Source organism: Carex rostrata, chromosome 2 (genome assembly GCF_964058835.1).
Source record: "Carex rostrata chromosome 2, lpCarRost1.2, whole genome shotgun sequence".
Lineage (NCBI taxonomy): Eukaryota > Viridiplantae > Streptophyta > Magnoliopsida > Poales > Cyperaceae > Carex > Carex rostrata.
Genome location: NC_135919.1, coordinates 18,159,005 through 18,181,816, shown reverse-complemented (window position 1 = coordinate 18,181,816; position 22,812 = coordinate 18,159,005). Strand labels below are relative to the sequence as shown.

The 22,812-nt window shown below is 35.2% G+C and overlaps 4 protein-coding genes across 8 annotated transcripts; 1 reads left to right on the top strand and 3 right to left on the bottom strand.

Moving 5' to 3' along the window:
* Positions 1-1,203: 1,203 nt before the first annotated feature.
* LOC144546928 (uncharacterized) lies at positions 1,204-2,909 on the bottom strand. 3 transcript variants are annotated; one of them, XM_078295529.1, is made up of 6 exons: positions 2,480-2,903; positions 2,085-2,370; positions 1,893-1,977; positions 1,660-1,784; positions 1,491-1,569; positions 1,204-1,401 (listed from the first exon to the last, which is right to left on the bottom strand). In XM_078295529.1, the coding sequence occupies exons 1-6, from the start codon at positions 2,618-2,620 to the stop codon at positions 1,383-1,385; spliced, it is 735 nt and encodes a 244-aa protein (XP_078151655.1). In that variant the 5' UTR covers positions 2,621-2,903; the 3' UTR covers positions 1,204-1,382. The 3 variants fall into 3 exon arrangements, 2 of the variants coding, with proteins under 2 accessions (XP_078151655.1, XP_078151646.1); XM_078295520.1 differs by having other exon boundaries at positions 1,491-1,784; positions 2,480-2,909; XR_013508918.1 differs by lacking the exon at positions 1,893-1,977 and having other exon boundaries at positions 2,085-2,884.
* Positions 2,910-7,044: 4,135 nt separating this feature from the next.
* LOC144546875 (Prolyl oligopeptidase family protein) lies at positions 7,045-12,750 on the top strand. Its single transcript, XM_078295464.1, has 10 exons — positions 7,045-7,383; positions 7,483-7,763; positions 7,892-8,086; positions 8,567-8,913; positions 9,237-9,528; positions 10,163-10,687; positions 11,642-11,707; positions 11,983-12,031; positions 12,160-12,283; positions 12,513-12,750. Exons 1-10 carry the CDS (start codon positions 7,083-7,085, stop codon positions 12,592-12,594), a joined length of 2,262 nt encoding a protein of 753 aa, XP_078151590.1. The 5' UTR covers positions 7,045-7,082; the 3' UTR covers positions 12,595-12,750.
* On the bottom strand, positions 9,796-22,579 carry LOC144546910 (pyruvate kinase, cytosolic isozyme). 2 transcript variants are annotated; one of them, XM_078295504.1, is made up of 6 exons: positions 22,415-22,579; positions 22,034-22,299; positions 21,474-21,703; positions 21,164-21,395; positions 20,653-21,081; positions 9,796-9,891 (listed from the first exon to the last, which is right to left on the bottom strand). In XM_078295504.1, the coding sequence occupies exons 2-6, from the start codon at positions 22,286-22,288 to the stop codon at positions 9,811-9,813; spliced, it is 1,227 nt and encodes a 408-aa protein (XP_078151630.1). In that variant the 5' UTR covers positions 22,289-22,299; positions 22,415-22,579; the 3' UTR covers positions 9,796-9,810. The 2 variants fall into 2 exon arrangements, with proteins under 2 accessions (XP_078151630.1, XP_078151637.1); XM_078295511.1 differs by lacking the exon at positions 9,796-9,891 and adding an exon at positions 19,330-20,065 and having other exon boundaries at positions 20,698-21,081.
* LOC144546859 (Tetratricopeptide repeat (TPR)-like superfamily protein) lies at positions 13,204-16,063 on the bottom strand. Of its 2 annotated transcripts, XM_078295446.1 has the most exons (3): positions 14,414-16,063; positions 13,730-14,196; positions 13,204-13,281 (listed from the first exon to the last, which is right to left on the bottom strand). In XM_078295446.1, the coding sequence occupies exons 1-3, from the start codon at positions 15,726-15,728 to the stop codon at positions 13,225-13,227; spliced, it is 1,839 nt and encodes a 612-aa protein (XP_078151572.1). In that variant the 5' UTR covers positions 15,729-16,063; the 3' UTR covers positions 13,204-13,224. The 2 variants fall into 2 exon arrangements, with proteins under 2 accessions (XP_078151572.1, XP_078151579.1); XM_078295453.1 differs by lacking the exon at positions 13,204-13,281 and having other exon boundaries at positions 13,690-14,196; positions 14,414-16,062.
* Positions 22,580-22,812: the final 233 nt, after the last annotated feature.

Genomic DNA, 22,812 nt, shown 5'->3' with positions numbered 1-22,812 from the left:
AGTGTCAAACACGATTTTTTTTTTTGTCTTCTTATTCAAAAGTTGGTGTATATTTTGTTGTGTATATGAAATAATATAGAGAGAAATTAAATCACTGCATGTAATGAATATTGATTACTTAATTTATTGTACTTGATACTAAACTAAAGTAATATATAAATCTAGCCTAATTTTGCTATCTAACTTGCCTCGAATGTAATATAAATATCTGAATCAACAATTTAATAGTGAAGCAACCACCAATTTGCAAGGTTATACATGCTCAAAAAAATATGCAGCATAAAAGCAACTTTAACAAAAATCACGCCTTTAACAAAAATCACGCATTTAATATAGTATGATCTTTGTACAGTATGATTTGATTACTTTAACAAAAATTCTTATTTGTTCCACCTAAGATATATTGCAGGGCTAGGCTAATATGACATTGGTGTTATTTGAAACTAAATAACACTACATCTTAAACCCTTAGATCTGCTTTAAGATTCGTAATATCCGCTTTTACTGTTCAAGCACTTTATTTTGTACGAATCTTAAAGCAGATCTAAGGATTTAAGATGTGCTGTTATTTAGTTTCAAATAACACCAATGTCATATTAGCCTAACTCTATATTGCATGGTAAACTACTAAAAATTTAAAATTGTATGTCAAATATATCCTTTTACATTGAATATTTGACATATTGATTCAATCTATTAGTTTCTCATACCTAATTAAGTGAAATGATAATGTGAAGCTTCCAATCAACATATATAAATATAAATATGATATAAGGTCTCTGAAAATGAAACATACAAGGATTTTCATAGATTTCTAAATCTGTTTATTGACTTTTTTGATATACAATATAAATACAATTTTTTGAATAAAAGACAAAAGGCAAGGTTCAAACTAAAAAAAGTTTTTGTCAATTCTTACCTATATAATTGAAAGAATAATGTTTTTAATAAAAAATATGGAGTGAACACTATATTCTATATGCATTCAGTAATTTTCAAAAACAACAGGATTCCTAGTTTAATTTCACAATACATCCATAACAGAAACTAACAAAAAAGGAAATTAACAGAAAGTAACCGAAAAGGAAATTAACATAAAGAAATTAACCATAACAGCAACAAAGCAACAAAGCAAATGAGTTTTTTAAAATATATTGATACATCCATAACAGCAACAAAGCAACATTCAACAAATGATCTACCCAACAAAATTTCAAAATATATTGAACCTTAATTGTTTGGATGCTGGTCTTTCATAACAAAGCAAAGCAACATTTGAGAAAAATAGCTACCCAACAAAACTACAAAAATGGCAACATCAAACACAACCATAATATCAATATCCTAAACCCCAAACATCATTTGACTCCATCCTTGCATAATTAAAGAGGTACGTTAATTCTGTGCAAATTAAAGAAAGCTTTAATCAGAAATATTAGTGATTTATTAAAGATAAGAACATTCTAAATGTTTTTAAAACTTACAATTACCTATGTGTCAAGGCCAAGGCTTCCGGCATGATTGGATCAAAAGTAACACTGGAAATATCTGTGGCTTGCAGATAATTTACTGCAAATAAATCGATATTTAACATACGTTTATACGTTACTAAGAGAGGAATACTGAAAAATGAAAGGAGGACAGATATGAATGTCATACGTGGTGTATGAACGATTACTTTCACCCGAGTGATAAAGATGACAGACTTGTCATGACATGCACGAACAAGCCTCACATGGTTGGTCAAAGGTAAGCCCATCAGAACTAATGCAATCACATTGCATCTAGAAAATTAAAGGAGTTCAACAAATGCAACGAATAGAAACACAAAGTTAGTGGAAAATCATCTATATCATATAATTTTTACAAGTAACACTATAATTATGACTCACGTCCAGTCCAGTAGATAAATCTCAAGGGCAGGTACCCGATTAAGGTATTCCACTTTATACCCATAGCAGACTCGACCCACTACATCTAAAGGAAGGAAACAGAAATTGTAAGGTGTCCACTAAAATTAAGAAAGATTTTTTGAAAACACAAACAGCTCCTAAATAATAACTATCTTTACAAAAATTAATTACCTATGAGATGATTGCCATGTTGGATCCCGTAAATTGTTTCAATAGATGACACCATGGGGTAAAGAGGAAAATTACATAGGCTTTGAGGGAGAGGAAGGATAGTGGTATCTTTGTCAAAAACAATTTGAAAATCTCGGTCCACTATTTTACATTTAGCAAAAGTAATACACTTTTCATATGCTGGTTCGACTTTGAAATCCTTCAGACAAATCAAATGGCCGACTTGAACTCGGTTTTCTACGTACGATTTCATCTCATCCGGAACTTTGGCCAATATTTTAGCCCTCTAAAAGAACCAAATGTTAAAAGATGCAACACGGATATTGAGACAATAACAGCATGTAGGAAATAGTATAACTAAATATGACAAATTGAAAGAATAATACGATTCTTACATCATTATCTAGAAGAACCAAGTAAAGTTTGTTATTACGGCGAGTCTTCCAGATGAAGTGCACTCGCACGACATTCATATCCCACCAGTAGTAGTTTAGAGGCTCCAGTTTAGCAAATTTTTGAACCGTTAAAAAACCCATTGCTTGACTGCCATAAGGAAACTCTTATATTTATATGAAAAGGTCATCACTTTATGTTTATTTACAAATCTGTTGACTGTATCTATACTCTTCGATGAAAAGGCCATCATTTAAAACAGTAAAACACAAGGCAGATATCAATATGCAGAGAAAAATTTGAAAAAATTGTGAGAAAATAGATATCTTCTATGTGGAAAAACAGTAAAACCAATCCGAGAGCTATCAACTCATGGTGTTCTCATAAACCCTTTTTTAAACAGAATTGAGCATGGAGTTAGACAGAATAGAAGAGTTGTACAACATGTCATATGAATTGTGAGAACTATATAAATAGTGAGAAATAGATATATAAGTGATAGTAAGAAATAGATATATCAGTATAGATCACTGCTTTATCAAAAGCCAAATACAATTTTATTTAAATTGTAAAAAAAAAAAAAATTGAAGATATATCAGTATAGATCACTGCTTTGACGAAAGCCAAAGTACTGTTCCCTAATACAAAGAGATATAATGATTGAGAATAAATGTGGTTGTTCTAAGGAAGTGTATGGAGATGATTTCAAAAATTGAAGATAATTAAGCCAACAACAGATGATAACAAACATAAAAGCTCCCAAGAAGACTTATTTCAAAAGCATTAATTGTCCTATTCTGATAAATGCATAGTTCAATAGAAGTATGCCAAACAAAAAGAAAGCATACCAGAGTAGAAGTTGTCAAATCAGATGGTACGCCTTCTCTGCAACTTTCAAATTCACCTAGTCAAAGTAAGTTCCAGAAAAAAAAAAAAAAAAACCAGTTTCATCAGACATAATTTTTCCTTTTAGATTACCAAAATTGTAAGGTTCTAAATATAAATTTTGATAAATGACAATTTTGAAGTTCCAGTTTTGAACCTTGGTTTGAGTTTCAAATGTTGCATATAGATTTGCTTGAGAATGCAGCCCTGAATAATACAAAAAAATAATGAATGAGACTATGGTACCATGCATAGCATGGATTGGTCTGTACTATGGATCAACATATCTTTTGAAGTTTTTGCAGAAATGGAATCCAGGACATCAAATAGTACGGTCTGTCTGTTTTTTGTGGATTAAATTTGTACAAATCTTTTGGTTTACTCAAATTTGTTTACATGCTGAAAACAAATTAATAGGTTGAAGCAGAAGTAAAGAACACAATTTTTCAGATCTCATTCTACACATGACAAAGCATACGTATATTTATATCAGGCTCCTAAAGAGAACACAATTTTTCAGATCTATGTTCTTATACTAATCACATCATTATTGGGCCTTTGCAACAGTAAATACAATTCTTTTTCACAAAAAAATGCACAACAAAGTACCAGAATAATTTTCAAAAGATAATTTAACATCCTTTTTTTAAACTAAAGATTTAAATCATGCTTCAACAATTCAAATCAAGCTCTAGTAATTATTAGCTAGATTAAGATCAAATTGACGAAAATAATTAATTCCATTAAAATCAAGGTCAGCATCCTCTAATACTGTTTTACAAATTAATTCATTTTATCAAATAATAATTATTCCTATAGAAGTAAGGGAGTGGGGATAGTTTCATAAATAGGATTATTCATAAAAAGAAGTACTACAACCTTGTCTAAAGAAGTACTATAATTTGCTTTCAGTCTTACAAGAAATACATGCATGTTGGTAGAGTACTAATATAGTTAGCAAAGGGAAGTAATTAGTAATTAGTCTATAAATCTATAAAATCAATAAATCAAATCAAAATATGAACCATATTAAAGAAATCTAACCCTTTTTTTTTCTAGCTTCCTTCCAATAAATAGTTTTGGCTCCACTTCTGACCAGCACTGGAAACAAAAAAAAATTACAAATTAACATTACTGGGCCTTTGCATAATAATTATCAAATAATAATTATTCCTATAAAATCAAATAATAATGACATGCTTAATTGATTGGTTATGCCTAGCTTAATGAAAACTGTATTCTTGGTACCAGTAAAGATAGAAACAAGCATTTAATTAAAAGCTCTACTGTTCGTGGTACCAGTATAGTTATGCTCTACTGTTATAGTTTGTGGTACCAGTATAATCAAAAGCTCCACTGTTCGTCTGTCATTGAGATATCTCAAAGGTCAGCACCCTCTGATACAGTATTTAATTAAAACTCTATTCCTGGTACCAGTAAAGATAGAAACAAGCATACAATGAAGCAAAATTTACAAAGAGGAAGAGGGTTTGAGTGAAGAGAGGAAGAGGGTTTGAGTGAAGAGGGCGATTCTGCAACTGCAAATCGACAGATGAAAAATCAGGTTTGCAATTTATAATTTCAGCGAATTTGATTGATATATAAAGATAGAAGAGTCGGTTCAATTGAATTTGCAATGGCGGGACAATTACCTGTCAAATCCATGGAGGAGAGATCGAAGAACCAATGTCGTTTGAACTTGGAATGGCGGGACAATCGTTTGAACTTGCAATTTTCAAATTACTTTGTAACTGAGAGATCGAAGAACCAGGAGGTGCGGAGATCGAAGAACCAGGAGGTGCGGCGGTGTTCTTCTCTGTGTTTTTTTTTTTTTTTTTGGATTTTCGGACAGCCATTAGGTTTAGAAGAATGGCGTTGTTGGAAAAAAAGAAAAGAAATTTGCGTGGAGACTGGAGAGAAGGGAAAACGCGTGGAGAGAAGGGAGAATTAACTGCAATTACTATGCGGCGTTTCGTGTAATGGATACGGTTTTAATTAAATTTAGATTTTTACACGATTGACAACATTAAACAGATGTATAAAATCAAAACTATTTATTAAAGGCTGAGATTAAGATCTATTTTGATGAGTGGCTGAGATTTATACTATCAACGGCTCAGATGTTCTCTGGACAAATAGAGGATTGGGTTCTAAAAAAATTAGCATGCTATTTAGTTGGGAGGATGATTTATTTATGAGTGAGTCTATGGTACTATGCATATTACGATTTGTTACTGTGCTACGGCTCTATATTCTAGTTTTCAAATCCTAACGGTCGATCCGAACCGTTCATCTTGTTCTCCATATTAATATGTGTTTGGAGATCAAATTTTACATTTTTTGAAATTTTTTTACTATATTTTTAGATTTATTGAAAATCACTGTTTTTGGATGGTCCAGAATTTTCAGATCAAGTGATTTTCTAAATATCTAAAAAAATAGTAAAAAAATTTCAAAAAATGTAAAATTTGGTCTCCAAATACATATTAATATGGAGAACAAGATGAACGGTTCGGATCGACCGTTAGGATTTGAAAACTCGAATATAGAGCCGTAACACGGTAACAACCCGTGATATGCATAGTACCATAGACTCACTCTTTATTTATTTTTGAGGGGGCTATGCAGCCTATGGATGTATATTCCTTTTTTTTCTTCTTTTTTTTCTTTCATTTATCCAGAACCTTGTACCTCTTTTTCATTAATAATGAGTGGATGCTAGATAGGGGCGAAAACGGATTGTGATAAAACCATATTTGTATTTCTTTTTAACTTTTCGGATACGGATATGAATCGGATTATTAGTCAGATATAGATACAAATATTGATTAAATCGAATATTTATTAAAAAAAATGACTGGAGTTCATAATATTTATCTAATTATAGTGATAAATAACATAATTTGTTCATAATCAGTGGCGGAGCCACAGTGGCACAGGGGTAGGCAGCTGCCTACCCCTGGAAATTTTTTTCTTCTTTTAACTAGGTTCTTCAATAGGTCTTGCCTATCCCTGAATTTGATTTTGCCTACCTCTGGATTCAATTCGGAGTACCGATTGTCAATTCAGATTTCAAAGATGGTTTGTGAGTCGTTTAATCTAATTAGGAAAGAAATGTATTTTTAAATCTTTGTTCAATTCAGCAATGCACATGCAATTTTACAACCGATTCGATAGGCAGAATGCAATTTGGTAGGCAGACGAAGGCGGAAAGAGAATTATGAAGGCAATTCGAATCCAAACCCGTTTAAAAAAAATATTCGAACCCGAATTCTGCCCACTCCTGACTCAAATCCTGGCTACGCCACTGTTCATAATAATATATATTTACTATTCTGATACGAATAATTGAAACTTAAAATCATATTTGTATCCATATCCGCATGATCCGGATGATCCGGAGGAGTGTGCTCCGAGATAATCTGGACGTCTGAACAAAGTCATCCCTTTTGCGATCCCAAAGGTGTCCGGATCATGAAGTAACTCAAAGTTATTGAGTTTAAATCCGGACAATCCACACAAATATTAAAATAGATCCGTAAAGATTCTAACTTGTGCCGGATTGATCGGATTCTGATCGGACGGCGCGGATTTAAACTCAAAACTTTTGAGTTACTTCGTGATCCGGACACCGTTGGGATCGCACAAGGGATGACTTTGTTCAGATTCGAGGTTATCTCGGACTCGGAGCCCACTCCTCCGCTGTCTTTGTCTTTATAAATGATGCTGCTGCGACACCCATCGCAATGTTTTCCCCTCCGCATTCCTCTCACTCGCCGTCTCCTCTTCTCCTCTTTCGCTCCTCTCCTCTTTTCCCCATCAACCACCACCTCCGCCCGGGCATCCATGGCTACAACCTCACCAACCCCTCCCGTCGCCAAGAAGGTTCCCCACCAGATGGAGCTCTTCGGTGATGTACGCGTCGACAACTACTATTGGCTGCGCGACGACTCCCGCACCGATCCCGAGGTGCTCTCCCACCTCAAGGCCGAGAACCATTATACCTCTCTCGTCATGTCCGGTCAGTTTTATTTATCTCCCACCTCATCTTTTGTCTCAAATTGTATATTCAATCATTGATTAATTGGAGAAGTAAAAGTAAAATGCTCTGTATTCTCAGGTGTGAAACCATTGGAGAATGAGATCTATGCTGAGATGAGAGCACGGATCAAAGAAGATGACATCTCAGCGCCAGTACGAAAGGGCCCGTTTTATTATTACGAGAAAACATTGACCGGGAAGGAGTATTCACAGTACTGTAGGCGTCTTGTACCGACTGATGCTCTGCCTTCTGTGGATGATGTAATGCCTACAGGCCCTGATGCACCTGAAGAGCATGTAATTTTGGATAAGAATGTCAAGGCCGAACAATACGACTACTACAGCATTGGGACTTTCAAGGTATTTTTTTTTCTCTTAATGAGTCTTTGACTGAGCCACAATTGCACAATTTGCGGTTAATTGTTGCTCATTTTCACAAATCACAATCGAGGTTAATTGAGTGTTTATTAAAAATGGAGATGATATAGGTGAGCCCGAATAACAAGATGGTGGCTTATGCAGAAGATACAAAAGGAGATGAGATTTATGCTGTTCATGTGATTGATGCTGAGAGCAGGAAGCCGGTTGAGCAGCCTATCAAGGGAATTACTTGTGATGTTGAATGGGCCAATGACGAGTACATTGTTTATGTTACCATGGATGAGATTCACCGTGAGGACAAGGCATGTACCCATCTCTTTTTTATTTTTTTTGTATGTAGAATGAGGCAATGGTACTATGCACAGTGCAAATTGGTCCATACTATGGATCAATATCTCCATTTTCAAAGTTCAAACAGTCAATCTCAACCATTCAACATGATCTCTATGAAATGTACTTTCAGACTCAATTTTACATTTTTTAGAATTTTTTTACTATTTTTTAGATAGGTAGAAAATCACTTGATCTAAATATTCTAGGCCATTCAAAAGTAGTGATTTTCTACTTGTGTAAAAAAATAGTAAATTTTTTTTTAAATGTATATTTTGATCTACAAGTACATTTTCAGATGAAGATCATGTTAAACGGTTCGGATCAACTGTTTGGATTTCAAAAATGGAGATATTGATCCATAGTACGGACCAATATGCGCTATGCATAATACCATAGCCTCACTCTTGTATGTTTCTACTGCAAACAATGTTTACATTCTTGTCTCTCAGGTGTGGCTTCATAAGCTCGGTACAGACCAATCAAGCGATAAGTGCCTCTACCATGAAAAAGATGATAAGTTCAGTGTTGGTGTTACCAAGTCCTCAAGCAGGCAGTACTTGTTTGTGAGTTCAGAAAGCAAGAATACAAGTTTCATTTTCTATCTCGATGTGTCTAAAGTGGAAAACGGCCTTCTGCCTTTGACTCCCTGTGTTTATGGCATCGATACGATAGCTGACCATCGTGGGGACCACTTCTTTATAACACGGCGGAGCAAACAGTGCTATAATTCAGAGCTGGTTATCTGCCCTGTAGATAATGTATCCGATTTTACTGTGCTGCTTCCACATAGAGAAAGGTACAATTAAGGATTCCATTTCCCCATTGATGGATAGGTACCAGTATCTGAAAGATAACTAAAAAGCAAAAGAAAAATGGTCATTTATCTATGTTATTTTGTTGTACACCTTTTTCTCACTTTTTCGAGTGTTATTTAAACAACAATATGGAAACTAGGGTAAGACTGTAAGATGAGAGAGTTTGAACTACTATGCTGACTAAGAAATAAGAAAAAACTAATAATCATACATGATATTTGAGAGAACTTGAATTTTTGATAACTAAAATTGTTCCAATTTTACAAAGGGTAATTTGTTACAATTTTTTTTTCTGTCTTTACAGAGTTAAAATACAAGATTTTCAAACCTTCAAAAATCACATAGCATTATGTGAGCGTGAGCATGGTTTACCTAAGATAACAGTTTTCTGTCTACCTGCCATTGGAGAGCCAATAAGGAGTCTTGAGAACGGCCGGCAAATTGAATTCGTAGACCAGGTGTATGATGCAGAGCTTGACAAGTCAGAATTTAATTCAAGCATACTTCGGTATAGTTACAGCTCAATGAAGACCCCTCTAACTGTGTATGACTACGATATGGAAACAGGAACATCTGCTCAGAAAAAGATTCAGGCCGTAAGTTTACAACTACTCTTGAGTTGTCCTTGCAACTGCTCAGAAAAATATTAAGGAATATGTCCTTAACATTCAAAGTCCTTAATATTTGTAGGACTAAATTTTACATTTTTTTAATTTTTTTTACTACTTTTTTAGATAGTAGAAAATCACTACTTTTGAATGGTCTAGAATTTTTAGATCAAGTGATTTTCTACCTATCTAAAAATATAGTAAAAAGATTGTAAAAAATGTAAAATTTGAACTACAGGTACATTTTCATATGGAGATCATGCTTAACGTTCAGATCGACTTTTGGGACTTTGAAAACGGAGATATTGATCCATTGTACGGACCAATCTGCGTTATGCATAGTACCATAGCCTCACTCTTTGTTGAGTGTATAGGGATATTCTACGGTTCTACCAGTATCACACATTTGGATACCTAGCCAAAATTGTATCTGCAACTTTTTATCGTCAATTTCTGGTTTCATTTTCTTTTTATTCAGGATTTGTTCATCTTGTCAATCATAATTGATTAAAAATTGGACCCTGTGCTACAGTGGAAATCTTGTACGTGGCAGTGCAGAGCAATGTTGTACTCTTATACTTCATTTGTCTCTAATTGTTCGGTTTTTTACCTTCCTTTGCAGGTTTTAGGGGGATTTGATGCATCGAATTATGTTACGGAGAGAAAATGGGCAGTTGCTTTTGATGGGACTCAGATACCGATTTCAATTCTTTACAGAAAGAACCAAGTGAAGCTTGATGGGTCTGACCCCTTGTTGCTTTATGGATACGGCTCATATGAGATATGCATTGAAGCTGATTTTAGGAGAGAGAGGTTATCATTAGTAGATAGAGGGTTCATCTACGCAATAGCACATATTCGTGGCGGAGGTGAGATGGGGCGCAAGTGGTATGAAAATGGGAAATTGACAAGCAAGAAGAACACTTTCACTGATTTCATCACCTGTGCTGAGTACCTGATAGAGAACAATTATGGGTCCCGAAAAACATTATGCATCAATGGGAGAAGTGCAGGTGGTCTCTTGATTGGTGGTGTGCTAAACATGCGTCCTGATTTGTTCAAGGCTGCTGTCTTGGGGGTGCCATTTGTTGATGTCGTTACAACCATGCTTGATCCCACTATTCCTTTAACTACCAGTGAATGGGAGGTAATTTTTGTTCTTTCTAATCATTTTATTCTTGTAGAATACACTTTCTTTTTTAAATAGCATTAGTTTGTCTGTAAAGCTGGTGTTAAATAAGTGACATGATGTGGTATTTGTTGACAGATTTGTACCTGTACACTATCAGGTTCTCTTATTCTTTCTATGCGTAACTTGAACCGGTACAAGCCAAATTTATATAGATAATGGTTTTGAGTTTAGCATAATCTAACCCTGAAGCTAAGTAGTTAGATGAACCTTTCGATGATAATTTTGTTGTTGTTTCATTTAGTAAACCTTCTTATCAATGGTTGAGTATTGAAAGAAAAAAATATGAGATGATGTTTGATGTTACTTCCAAAATATAGTACAATATTGGATTGAGAAAGACCAACACTACAAAATGCCCCTCTTCTGAAAATTTTGAAGTTTCTCCGCTCCAAAATGTATCGGCAATCACCATCATTGGCAATAATATCAACCCCAGTACTATATTTCTTAGTTTTGCCTTATTTCTGCCTGATACCATATCCTTCCTTTGAATTGTCTCCGGGTTTCCCCTATTTCATTGTATTTTTGGCAATTTGCTGTGCTCTTCTTAGTACTTGTTGTGTGCTGCTTGAGGACTTCTGTTGGTTTGTACTGTTTTTCCGTGCGGTTTATGTTTTTAGGAAATCACTTTTTTGCCTCCGTTAAGTCTTATTACTGAATTCCACGCTAGGAGAGAGGTGGTTTGTTGGGGTACAGTCTTTTTTCTACTTTGTAAGACTTGTGGAGAAGCCCTCCCTATTTGTTAAATTTGTGCATGCTTCACTGAAGATTGTCGAGATAAAGTTCTAGTTAATGGAAGAAATTGCGTTAAGTTTGCATTAGCTATTAAATAAAAAGTATGCAGTGGACCTTTTTCTCTCATTATTATTTATTTTTTTAAACTAAACATTTATGTGCTGGTTGTTGTAGGAATGGGGTGATCCACGGGAAGAGGATTTCTACCATTATATGAAATCATACTCCCCTGTTGACAATGTAAGTAGATATTCCATTTTTTTTTCTTTTTTATTAAACATTACATTTGCTGAAAGTTCCTTTCATGGCCTTAATTTCTTTTGTGATCTTGTTAAAGTTCACTGATTTATATTTTCTTCTGTTATTATGAATAAATATATCCAATGAGAATGAAGTTCTTATAAACTGTATTTGGTTTAGTTACTGGCTTATTGCTATGGTCATGTTTATTTACTTGTGAAGCTGGAGGTACATAATTACTCATCTTTCCCTTCATATAATTTAACCCTTTTCAGGTTGAAGCAACAGATTACCCACACATTCTGGTTACGGCTGGCTTGAACGGTAGTACATCAATTTGTTTCAAATCATCTCTCTCTCTCTCTCTCTCTCTCTCTCTCTCTCTGTCTCTCTCTCGTGTGCATGTGCATACACATGATATCTATAAGTGACTTGTAATTTTCTCCTTTTAGATCCACGTGTGATGTACTCAGAGCCTGCAAAATATGTGGCAAAGTTAAGAGAGAGAAAGACAGATAACAACCTTCTTCTCTTCAAATGTGAGCTTGGTGCTGGTCACTTCTCCAAGTCCGGAAGGTATTTGTCAATTTATCAACATTTTAGATATGTCCATTCTATTTGTTTTATGTAGGTTAGTTACAGACTTACAGTTCAGTGCAACCTGAGATCCAATATGAAGTTTCAAATTTTCTTAGAAAACTTTCTTATTGAAGTATCAAGCAGAAAACCTAATTTACTGAATTCTCAGTATTATACGTACCTTTTTACGTCTTCCCTTATATATATATTTTTTCTTTTTTTGTAGATTTGAGAAGCTACAGGAGGATGCGTTCGAATATGCCTTTGTATTGAAGGCACTTGATATGATTCCAAAAGCTTCTTTATAGTTATTTCGGCTAATGCCCATCACATCATCAGGCGTAGAACACCAAATTTAGTCATAATTTTTAGCAAAATATTGCTAGTTAGGTTTCATAATTTTTTTTACTTATTTGATGATTTTATTCTGTTAAAACTGGAGATTGAAACTTTTGCTTGTTATACTGTTGACTAAGGAGGACAACTGCCTTCCAGATTTTTTTTTATTAGCAAGGTTGGCATACATTACTACAATTTATTTACTCATTCTTTTTTAAAAAAAAATCATGGCAGTTATTTTATTGAATCGAAAACACGATCGAGTTTTACATCCTTACTCTTAGCACCCCCTTCTATTTACTTTATTTTGAACAAACTCTCCGCAGCATACATTTTAAGAAAGTAAGAAGAGTAATTGTTACATGAGTTCGTATTATAAACAAAAAGGAAATAGTTAAACTAAAGGGCTTAATATAAAGGGCAAAAATATCTATTATGTATCTTGTAGTAGGACTACAAAATAAAGAGTTTGAGCCCTTTGCTATAAAAAATGTTGATTAAAAATGAAATATCTTTGATCTGACTTTATGACTGACTAGTGACTATGATTGGATCTCATTTGTTGGTTGTTGTTGTTGTATCTTTGATCTGACACAAATTTAGATCAAGTGCAGTACCCTACAGTGTAGAATGAGATATGCATCGTCCTTTTTAACCTAGCGCGAATCTTAAAACAGACCCGCCCACCCCCACCCCAACAGTAATCCAAATAGGCACCAGAATTATTGAGCTCATTGTACCGTGCGGTACCCCCAGAGAATATGCTCGCCTCAATATGCAAAGCTCTAGCAAACAGAACCACTTAATCAGCTATCAGCTTCCATTTAAAAGCAATAAAATACAGGAAACACGTATTAGCTTATATTAGCATAAAGCTCCTATCATGTTGCCATATGCATGAGCAAATTTTCATATGGATGCCAACCGGTGAACACTAATATTCGTTATGGTATTGCAATCTATCTTATTTTAATGTTACAAGTTGAACAGTACAAAAAGATAGAATTGCCTCTTGCTTTTGGCGACCACAATTACAAATCAAATGTAAAGGGGTATTTTTTAGTATGACAAATTAAAAAATAACTGAAATTCTCAACGAGGTACCTGATTTTGTGAAAAAATTCGAATAAGCTTACGAGTCTTTTTTGAAATTAGGCCCTTCTCATTAGCATGAGCCCAAAACATCATCAACAAATTACTCTCATTTGCATATGATGCAGTAACACATTTATAAATCTTTCTAGATATATCCAGATTCTTCTTAGCCATCTCATTCAAGGTTTGTGTAGCAGCACTGGATTTTCCTTCTCTGAAATAGGCAAGTGCCAGAACAGTATAAACCAAGCTGTCACCTGACACCCCCTTTGCATCCATTTGATCGAGCAATTTCTGTGCATGATCCACAAAACCCTTTCTGCACATTCTTCTAATCAAGGCTCGGTAAAGAGATCTATTCTCCACTTTGCCTCCTTTTGCAAGTTCATCAGGGATCATTAGTACTGCATCCGGGTTGTTCTGGGTGCAGTAACCATCCACGAGCCAAGACCATGCGGTATAGTTCGGATTGATTCCTGAAAAAAGGAAGGAAAATAAAACAAAAACAAAAAGCTATCAACATCTTTTTGTTTGTTATTTACATTGGTGCGTAAAATGGAGAAAATGAATGTGCAGCACTGTGTCTGAAATGCAACCATAATAGAAAAAAGTAACAACATAAACCCTAACTAACATTTCCTGACCCAATCCACTAGTTTGCCACCTCAAGGTAAATGTGTGTTTAATTCATACCTGCATTTGTCATCTCAAACAATTGTTCTCTGGCCTGATCAAACATCCGCATCTTGCAATAACCATTGACAAAGGCCATGTAAGTGAAAGCATCCAATCTCAGACCGGATTCTACCATCCTTTCCCTAATCTTAAATGCCATCCCCATCTCCCCTCTTTTACAATATGCATTTATCAAGGTATTGCACGTCATGGTATCGGGCTTCAGCCCTCTCTCGTCCATCTCATTCAACATGTCATTCACCGCCTTCATTTTCTCTAATTCGCATAGTTTGCGTATCACTGCATTGTAGGTTACTACCCCAGGTTTTAACCCTCCTTTACTCTCCATTTCTCTCAGTAATCGTATTGCAGTGTCCGGGTCATTGGCACGACAATAGCAATCAATTAAAATTGTGTAGGTTATTCCAGTAGGTTGCAAAGTTGTCCCCTTAATTTCCTTAAAAAGCTTTATTGCCTCACTAATCTTCCCTTCTTTACAATAGCCCTGCATTAGAGAGTTATAGGTGACAATATCTGGATGCATCCCTTCCTTTTTCATTCTCTCTTGGAAACTCAATAATTCATAGTGCAACCCTTTCTGGGAAAATAAAGCAATTAAAATGTTGTAGCTGATTATGCTGAGTGGGACCTGCTTGGCATCCATTTCAGCGACTAGTCTCTGAGCTGCATGGGCTTTACCTGACATGAAGCAAACATGAAGCATGGAGTTATAAATGTATGTGTTTGGCACAACCCCTAACTGGAGCATATCATCGAACACCTTCCATGCGGTAGCAGTTTGCTTCTCCTTAGCCAGGGAACTTAGAAGGGCACTACATGCAAGCAGGTCTGGCATTATCTTGGCATTCTTCATCACATAAAACACCTCTACTGCATCCTTTGCCATGTCAGAAGACTTTGCATAGTACATCACAAGCCAACTAAGCACTTGGGAATTTGTACTTGGGAAATTTTTCAACAATGGACCCAAAACCAAAGGAGAAGAAAGCAAGGACTTCAATGCAAATTTCTCTAAGACCTCACGAGCCAACAAAAACCTCCTGTCTCTCGTCAAAAGATGAACCATGGTCCAGTTAGGTTCGAGCGAGTGGCGGTAGTGTGGTAGCGATTGGACCCAGTTGTAAAACGACCATGAGAGCGTCGTCTTAGCAGACAATTTGAGCAAGATCTGCGTGACATTGGAGGTGGTAAAGAGGTTGGCGATGCCAATGTGCGAGAGAAGAGACCAGTTCCCCTTTGAGACATTTCCACAAACAGCTTGTATGAACCTCCCCTCGGCTTTTCCAGAGAGAAACGAAATAGTGTTGCTCATTTTGGAGACGGAGAGGAAAACCCCCAAGTTTTACAAAAATTCTAAAAATCGAACTTACAGTATTGGCAGCTAATGCCTAAATTTAAAAAAAAAAAAAAAAAAAAAAAAAAATCGAGAAGAAATGTTGAAAAATTACGAATCCTGCCCCCATTTTTTTGGTAATCTTAGAAGAATGGTTTAAACGGACGAGTCCGGATCGAGTATCCCGGATTTGCAACTCTAACCATCGTCCTTCTTTTTCCCTTTTGCGCCATGAAACTAACCGAAATTTTTAAATAAATCATTCAAAAAATAAAAAAAAGTTAAACCAAATAATTTTTGGTTAAAATTTTATTGTTAACACAACCGCAACGTAATTTTACGGACAATTAAGTGTCTGCATTCTGCAACTTCACAAGACAGAAAGAGGGCAAATTAACGAATTCTTCTTGTGGGTCCATTTTTCCTCCCGTTATATCCTAATTTGGAGGGAATGAATTTCGTCCGTATAGAATAAGCGGCTCACTCTATAAGCATTTTCTTCCTCTCAACTTTATTTCATGGAGCAGACAAATTATATCATCTCAATTAATTCAAAAAAGAATCTTTTGAGTTAAATGCATCTGGACTGTTCGATCCGCTTTATTATCCGTACGAATTAGGTCCGCACTAATATTAAAGGGTCATGTGTTGTAAATAGAGAGCCGAGCTAAAATGTATTAACTCAAAAGATGCTATTTTGAGTTAATATAGACAATATGGACTCGTAAATTGGATAGTTTTCACTCACCTTCAATTGAAACACACTCTAACAATCGTGGTTCTTTTTCCCTTTTGCACCATAAAACTAACCTCATTGTCTAAAAAATAAGCACATGAATTATTTTCCATATTTTTATTCTCACTAATTGATACTAGAGCCACATCAAACTCCATTTTTTTTATATATTTTTAGTTCAGTGTACATATTACATGCCATATTTCAGGGTAAATTTCGCTGGAGGTCACTAAACTTTGTTATTTGTCACGAATTGGTCACTCAACTTTGATTTGTCCCTTTTGAGTCACTCAACTTTGTTATTTGTCCCAATCAAGTCACTCAACGTTTTCCATCCAAATTTTTAACGGAATATTCCTATTCCGTCCAAAAAATTAACGGAATATACCCATTCCTTCCAAAATTTTAACGGAATTAGCATATTCCATCCAAAAAACTAACGGAATTAGCATATTCCGTTAAAAATTTGGATGGAAAACGTTGAGTGACTTGATTGGAACAAATAACAAAGTTGAGTGACTCAAAAGGGACAAATCAAAGTTGAGTGACCAATTCGTGACAAATAACAAAGTTTAGTGATCTCCAGCGAAATTTACCCCATATTTCATGTATAAGATATGTACGTACATAATAATACTAAAATGCTTAATTCTAAGAATGAAAATAGTATAATGAAAAACAAAAATTAAAAAAAAACTACCGGTAACTCATATTATCAATTAAATATAGCCCACATCTAGTTAATAATGAGTCTAGCTAGTATGGCACTGATGTTATACGATACCAACTGCAAAATTTATTTAATATACGTAATTCAAACCATACAAATTGATTTACTTTATGAGTAATGTGTTGGCATGTAAAAAAAATATTTTTCTGAGTTATTTTAGTATCAAGTCAAGCGGTTAAATAATGCATTAAAATTTACTTAAAAATTTTCACATTTGATCGCTTGACTTAATGCTAAATAAATAAAAAAGAAAATATAAATTTTGCATGTAAACGCACAAGTAATGAATTAGATCAGTTTGAACGGATTGGATTCATTGTTTGAAGTCGATTCGATAAGTTTTGAAGTTGGTATATAGACTGAAATGACATCAATGTCATACTTGTTAATAATTTAATATTGTTATTTAATAACATTGAGTTTGATTATTTATTGTATTTCTCTAAAATTGGAGTTCACAATGAGAGAAAATTTGAGTTTTTCCGTTTTAGAAATAAAATTACCTATTTTTTATTAATCTGTCAGAAACTCATGATTAATAGATTGCTAGCTAATTTTGTATTCAACTGGAAATTAGTATAATATAATTAGCTGCAGAAAATAACTTAAAACAAGATAAAAATAAAAATTATAAATACGGAAGAAACTAAAATTACCTACAAAGAGAGATAAATGTGATGATTCTCTCTGTCTACAAAGGATTGTTTTTTTTTCGAATTTCGAATCTACGATCTCCTATACTCCTATACGGAGAACATTAAGATTTGTTCTCCTGTAGTACCTAATGCTGACAGCGAATTGGTCGGAGAAGAATTGGTGCAGGGTGGCAAGAAAAAAGCAACATCCAGCTCAACAGCTGCCGTGGTTGGTCCTCGGAGAAGATATAGCCACCAAAACACATGTTTTCTTCAACCTTTCTGAAAACATCAGTGCCTGTAAATTGTTTCTTTTCTAGACAATCTTTGCATCAGGGTGAAATTTGTGGTAGTTAAAATTTCGCAATTTAATCAATTCATGGCCCAACGCACGTCCAGACAATGAAATAATATCATTGTTAAGTAAGGCACATCATTTTATAGCATGCAATTAGTATTTAACCCAGCTATGGATACGATCGAGTATCATATATGATATGGTAAAGATTCTGCAATACATATCCATATCCCATCGAACGGTAGATAGAGAGGATGTCACCCCATTCAACTTTTATGATTTATAAATTCATACAACATACTAATCTTGATTCAAGTTAAATGGTTATTAGAGTCGAATTCTACAACATTAATTCCAAGGATTTTGATGGCGCCACAAGATTATTATTATTTTTTTAGAATCTTTGATTGTGGTTCTCACGTAGAGAAAGGGGGATTCTCACATGATTTGTGCAGCCTTTCATGTTATTATTAAATCCATCACATGATTTATAATTATTACTAAAATATACCTTGATATCTCAATTTTTCAAAAAAAATTTATATACACTGTATCTTAAATATAACAGCTAAATAGCGAATGCATGTGTTTAGTTGGATGAAAAATATTTCGAGGTACGGAATAAAAAAAACCCACACATTATTAACACATACATCATTTCAAACTTGTTTAAAATGATATACCATGTAATATAATTCAGCTCAAGGAAAATGGATGGGAATCCTTGGCACGCTTCGCCTACAGACTAAAATATAATGACTGCGATGTTGAAATTTTCTATGTCAAACTATTTTGTGTCACGATATCTAAAATACTTTTTTGGGTGACGTGTGACATGTATTAATTAATTAGTAGCTTTTTTTGGGTGACGTGTGACATGTATTAATTAATTAGTAGCGAGCCCAGAATGAGCCAGCTGTGATGGTTAACATCTCTATTAGTTAAGTGCTACAAGCAATCATCATTATCATTAATCGTCATCGTTTTGTCGTTATGAAAATTCAATACCAATTATTTCTGTTAACAAATCGTGACAAGCTTACAAATGTAAATGATTATAGAATTTTGATTTTTTTTTTTTTTCTTTTGTTAAGAGACTAATAATACTATGAAAAATTTATGAATTTTAATCCGCTTATTCAAGTTTTAAAAACAACGCCTTCTATAATTTAGATATATGTAGTGAACTTCACCTTTAGTCATACAAAATATAGCAGTCAATACATGACCGTTGACAACAAAAGCACCAAAATGTTGAGTTCACAAAAATAGAAGAGGAAGACCAAAATCAAACAACAATGTCCATTGTATCCTCTCTACAAATTTAAGGCGTGTGATAGAGTGATAAAAATCTCTCGGAAAGCAGCATGCTTAACTCTGCTGAATTATTGCAAGAAAAAAATAAAACAAAAATTTAAATCAAAGCCGGACTTAAAAGTACCCCCCTGAAAAACTACAAACAAACCGAAACAACCAACCACTTAACTAGCCCTTGACAACGCAAATCTTAATCACAGAAGCGATGCCGATACGATGAAGAACAACAACAGCATCCCCAGGTTTGCACAGACCCCTCTGGACAGCCTTTCTAAGCGCTGCTAACAAAATATCCTCAGTTGATTCTGTATCAGTTGCCTTGGCTGATCCCTCAGCTAAAATGGGAATTAGGCCTCTGTAGATTAGACTCTGACGAGCAGGGCTCTCGTCACTTACCTTCCAATCAAATGAGTCAGTTGTGAGAACAGGTACAACTACTGACAGGATTGGCACTCTCGGACGATATTTTGACACCAGCTTCGCTGTGGTTCCGCCACGTGTCAACACAACTATTAGGGTTGCTGCGGCTTTGTTGGCAGTTTGGACAGCTGATGAGGCAAGACTCTCCAGTGGGCTAAGAGGGAGTGGAGTTGACCTCACCTGACAGAGAATTTCTTATTAATTATTAATTTATTATCACAAAAATGGCCTCTCTATTTATTACAGTTTTTCTTTATTTTGCTATCTTATTTATTTGTTCCTCGGCATATTTTCTTCAACAAAATTAGAGACTAAAAATAAGGTTAGTAAGGTCAACAATTGAGTGTTAATAGTCCAGGCAAACACTTATTTATGAGTGAGGCTATGGTACTATGCATCATGCGGATGGGTCCATACTATGGATCAATATCTTCATTTTCAAAGTTAAAATTATCGATCTGAACCGTTCAACATGATCTTCATATGAAAATGTACTTGCAAACTAGTTTTACATTTTTTTAGAATTTTTTTACTATCTTTTTAGATAGGTAGAAAATCACTACTTTTGAATGGTCTATAATTTTTAGATCAAGTGATTTTCTACCTATCTAAAAAATAGTAATCAAATTGTAAAAAATGTAAAATTTGATCTACAAGTACATTTTCATTTGGAGACCATGTTGAACGGTTTAGATCGACTATTTAAATTTTGAAACGGAGATATTAGTACAAACCAATGTGCGCTATGCACAGTACCATAGCCTCACTCTTCTTAAAATTAAAAAAATGAAAGTAAAGGAAGAAAAATTTACCATTTCCTTAAAGATGGCAGCATAATCAAGAGAAGATTCTGCCTCCACACAGATACGGGACATAATTTTGACGGCCAACTCGGGATAGGCTCCAGCCGCACTCTCTCCACTGAGCATGACACAGTCGGTTCCATCCAGCACGGCATTGGCAACATCAGTAGCCTCGGCACGGGTGGGGCGGGGTGACTTTATCATCGACTCCAACATCTGTGTTGCTGTCACCACCGGTTTACCAGCAAGGTTGCACTTGTAAATCATCATCTTTTGTGCCAGGAATATCTTCTCCACTGGAATCTCCATGCCCAAATCTCCACGTGCAACCATAAAAGCATCTGTTTCCTTGAGGATCTCATCAAAGTTTATGACTCCCTCTTGGTTCTCCACCTGCAATCATTTTATTTTCAATCAACAAATATTCAAAACCAATAAAATGTAAATCAAACAAAATACCAAAAAGTAACCATACCTTAGACATAAGCTTGATGCGCTTCGCATGGGGGCCAAGCACCCGCCTGACATTGACAAGATCGGAGCCCTTGCGCACAAAGGAGAGAGCGATCATGTCAATATTATTGGGAACACCCCACTCAAGAATATCCTCCTTGTCCTTCTCTGTCAGGGTCGGCAAATCCACCACAACCCCTGGCAGGTTCACATTCTTTCTCTCCCCTAGCATTGCCGTGTTCTCGCACCGGCATCTGCAATGTGATTTCTTTATTAGGGTTTGTTTTCCTTAAATTTTAAGTTTTCAGAAAAAAAAAAAATTGTGTATCGACCTCACTGTCCCAGCTTCGGGGTCACATGACAGCACCATCAGACTGATGGTCCCATCAGCGCACAGGATGACGTTTCCAGGCTTGACATCTACTGGTAATTTTTTGTAGCTCATGGAAATCATGTTGGAGTCTCCCTTTATGGTGTAATCTGTTGTGATTGTTATTTCTTGCCCCTCTGTCAACTTTACTGGCTTACCATCTTGAAGAAATCCTGTGCGAATCTCAGGCCCCTGTTCCAAGTTGACCAGAATCAAACTCCAATAAAGGGGGCAATTTGATCTTATGAACAAGAAAAAATCAAAACAATTTTTTATCTTCTTCTATAGAAAGGGGGCAATTTGATCACTAATAAACAATCAATTACTTAAATCAAACTCCAAGAACAAAGTAACGATGCTACCAAACAAGTGGGGTCGTGATCCATTCGCTACCTTACCTAAGCACCCCCAATTGGGCTGGTGAAGTAAACAAAATCAACTGGCAATTAACAAAGATAGTAAAAGAATAAGGGATTAGAAGATCAAATTATAACCGTTGGAGTGAAATTCAAAGAATAAAACCTTGGTATCAAGCATGAGAGCACAAAGAATCTGAGTATTTTTCATGGCTTCGTGCAAATTGTTGAGAGTCTCCTGGTGGTACTCGTGCGTACCATGCGAGAAATTAAACCGAGCGACATTCATCCCAGCTCTGAGCAACTTCTCCAGCATCGGCACCGATCTCGATGCGGGGCCTATCGTGCAAACTATCTTCGTCTTTGGCTTCCTCTCATCATTTGGCACATCTTTCATCCCCTGTATGTCAATGTTCGCCATCTCGCAAAAATCTAACAAAAAAGAACTCAAAATTTGCACAAATCGGAGGAGATTTGAGATTTGAGATTTGAGATTTGAGATTTGAGAAATGAGAACTCGATCTGAAACAGAATTTGAAATGCTTACTTAGATCGAAGAAAGCAGAAGGTAGATCTGACTTCCTTTTATTTGTGTATGTATGGCTTGGGAAAGGGGACGAGGTAGAGTCTTTATATTTCTCCTTTCTCTTGTTTCCTTTCTTGCGTTCCTTCCCGCTATTAAAAGAGAAGAAAGTCTTTGCGCTGACTGGAGTGCCATTGGCGTGGTGCCGTGGTGGGATGATATTTGTTTATTCTTTCTTATTTGGTTAATGGGCCCCACTAGCAGTGACAGTTCTTCGTCATAACGTTCCTGGACGCGGTCTTTTTTATGTTTTGACGGGGGGCAATAACGTCAGATTAATTATTCATTTTATTGTCTATTGAGATTTGAGATGGAAACTGAGATAAACAGTGACAAAATATTGTGAGATATACACAAAATAT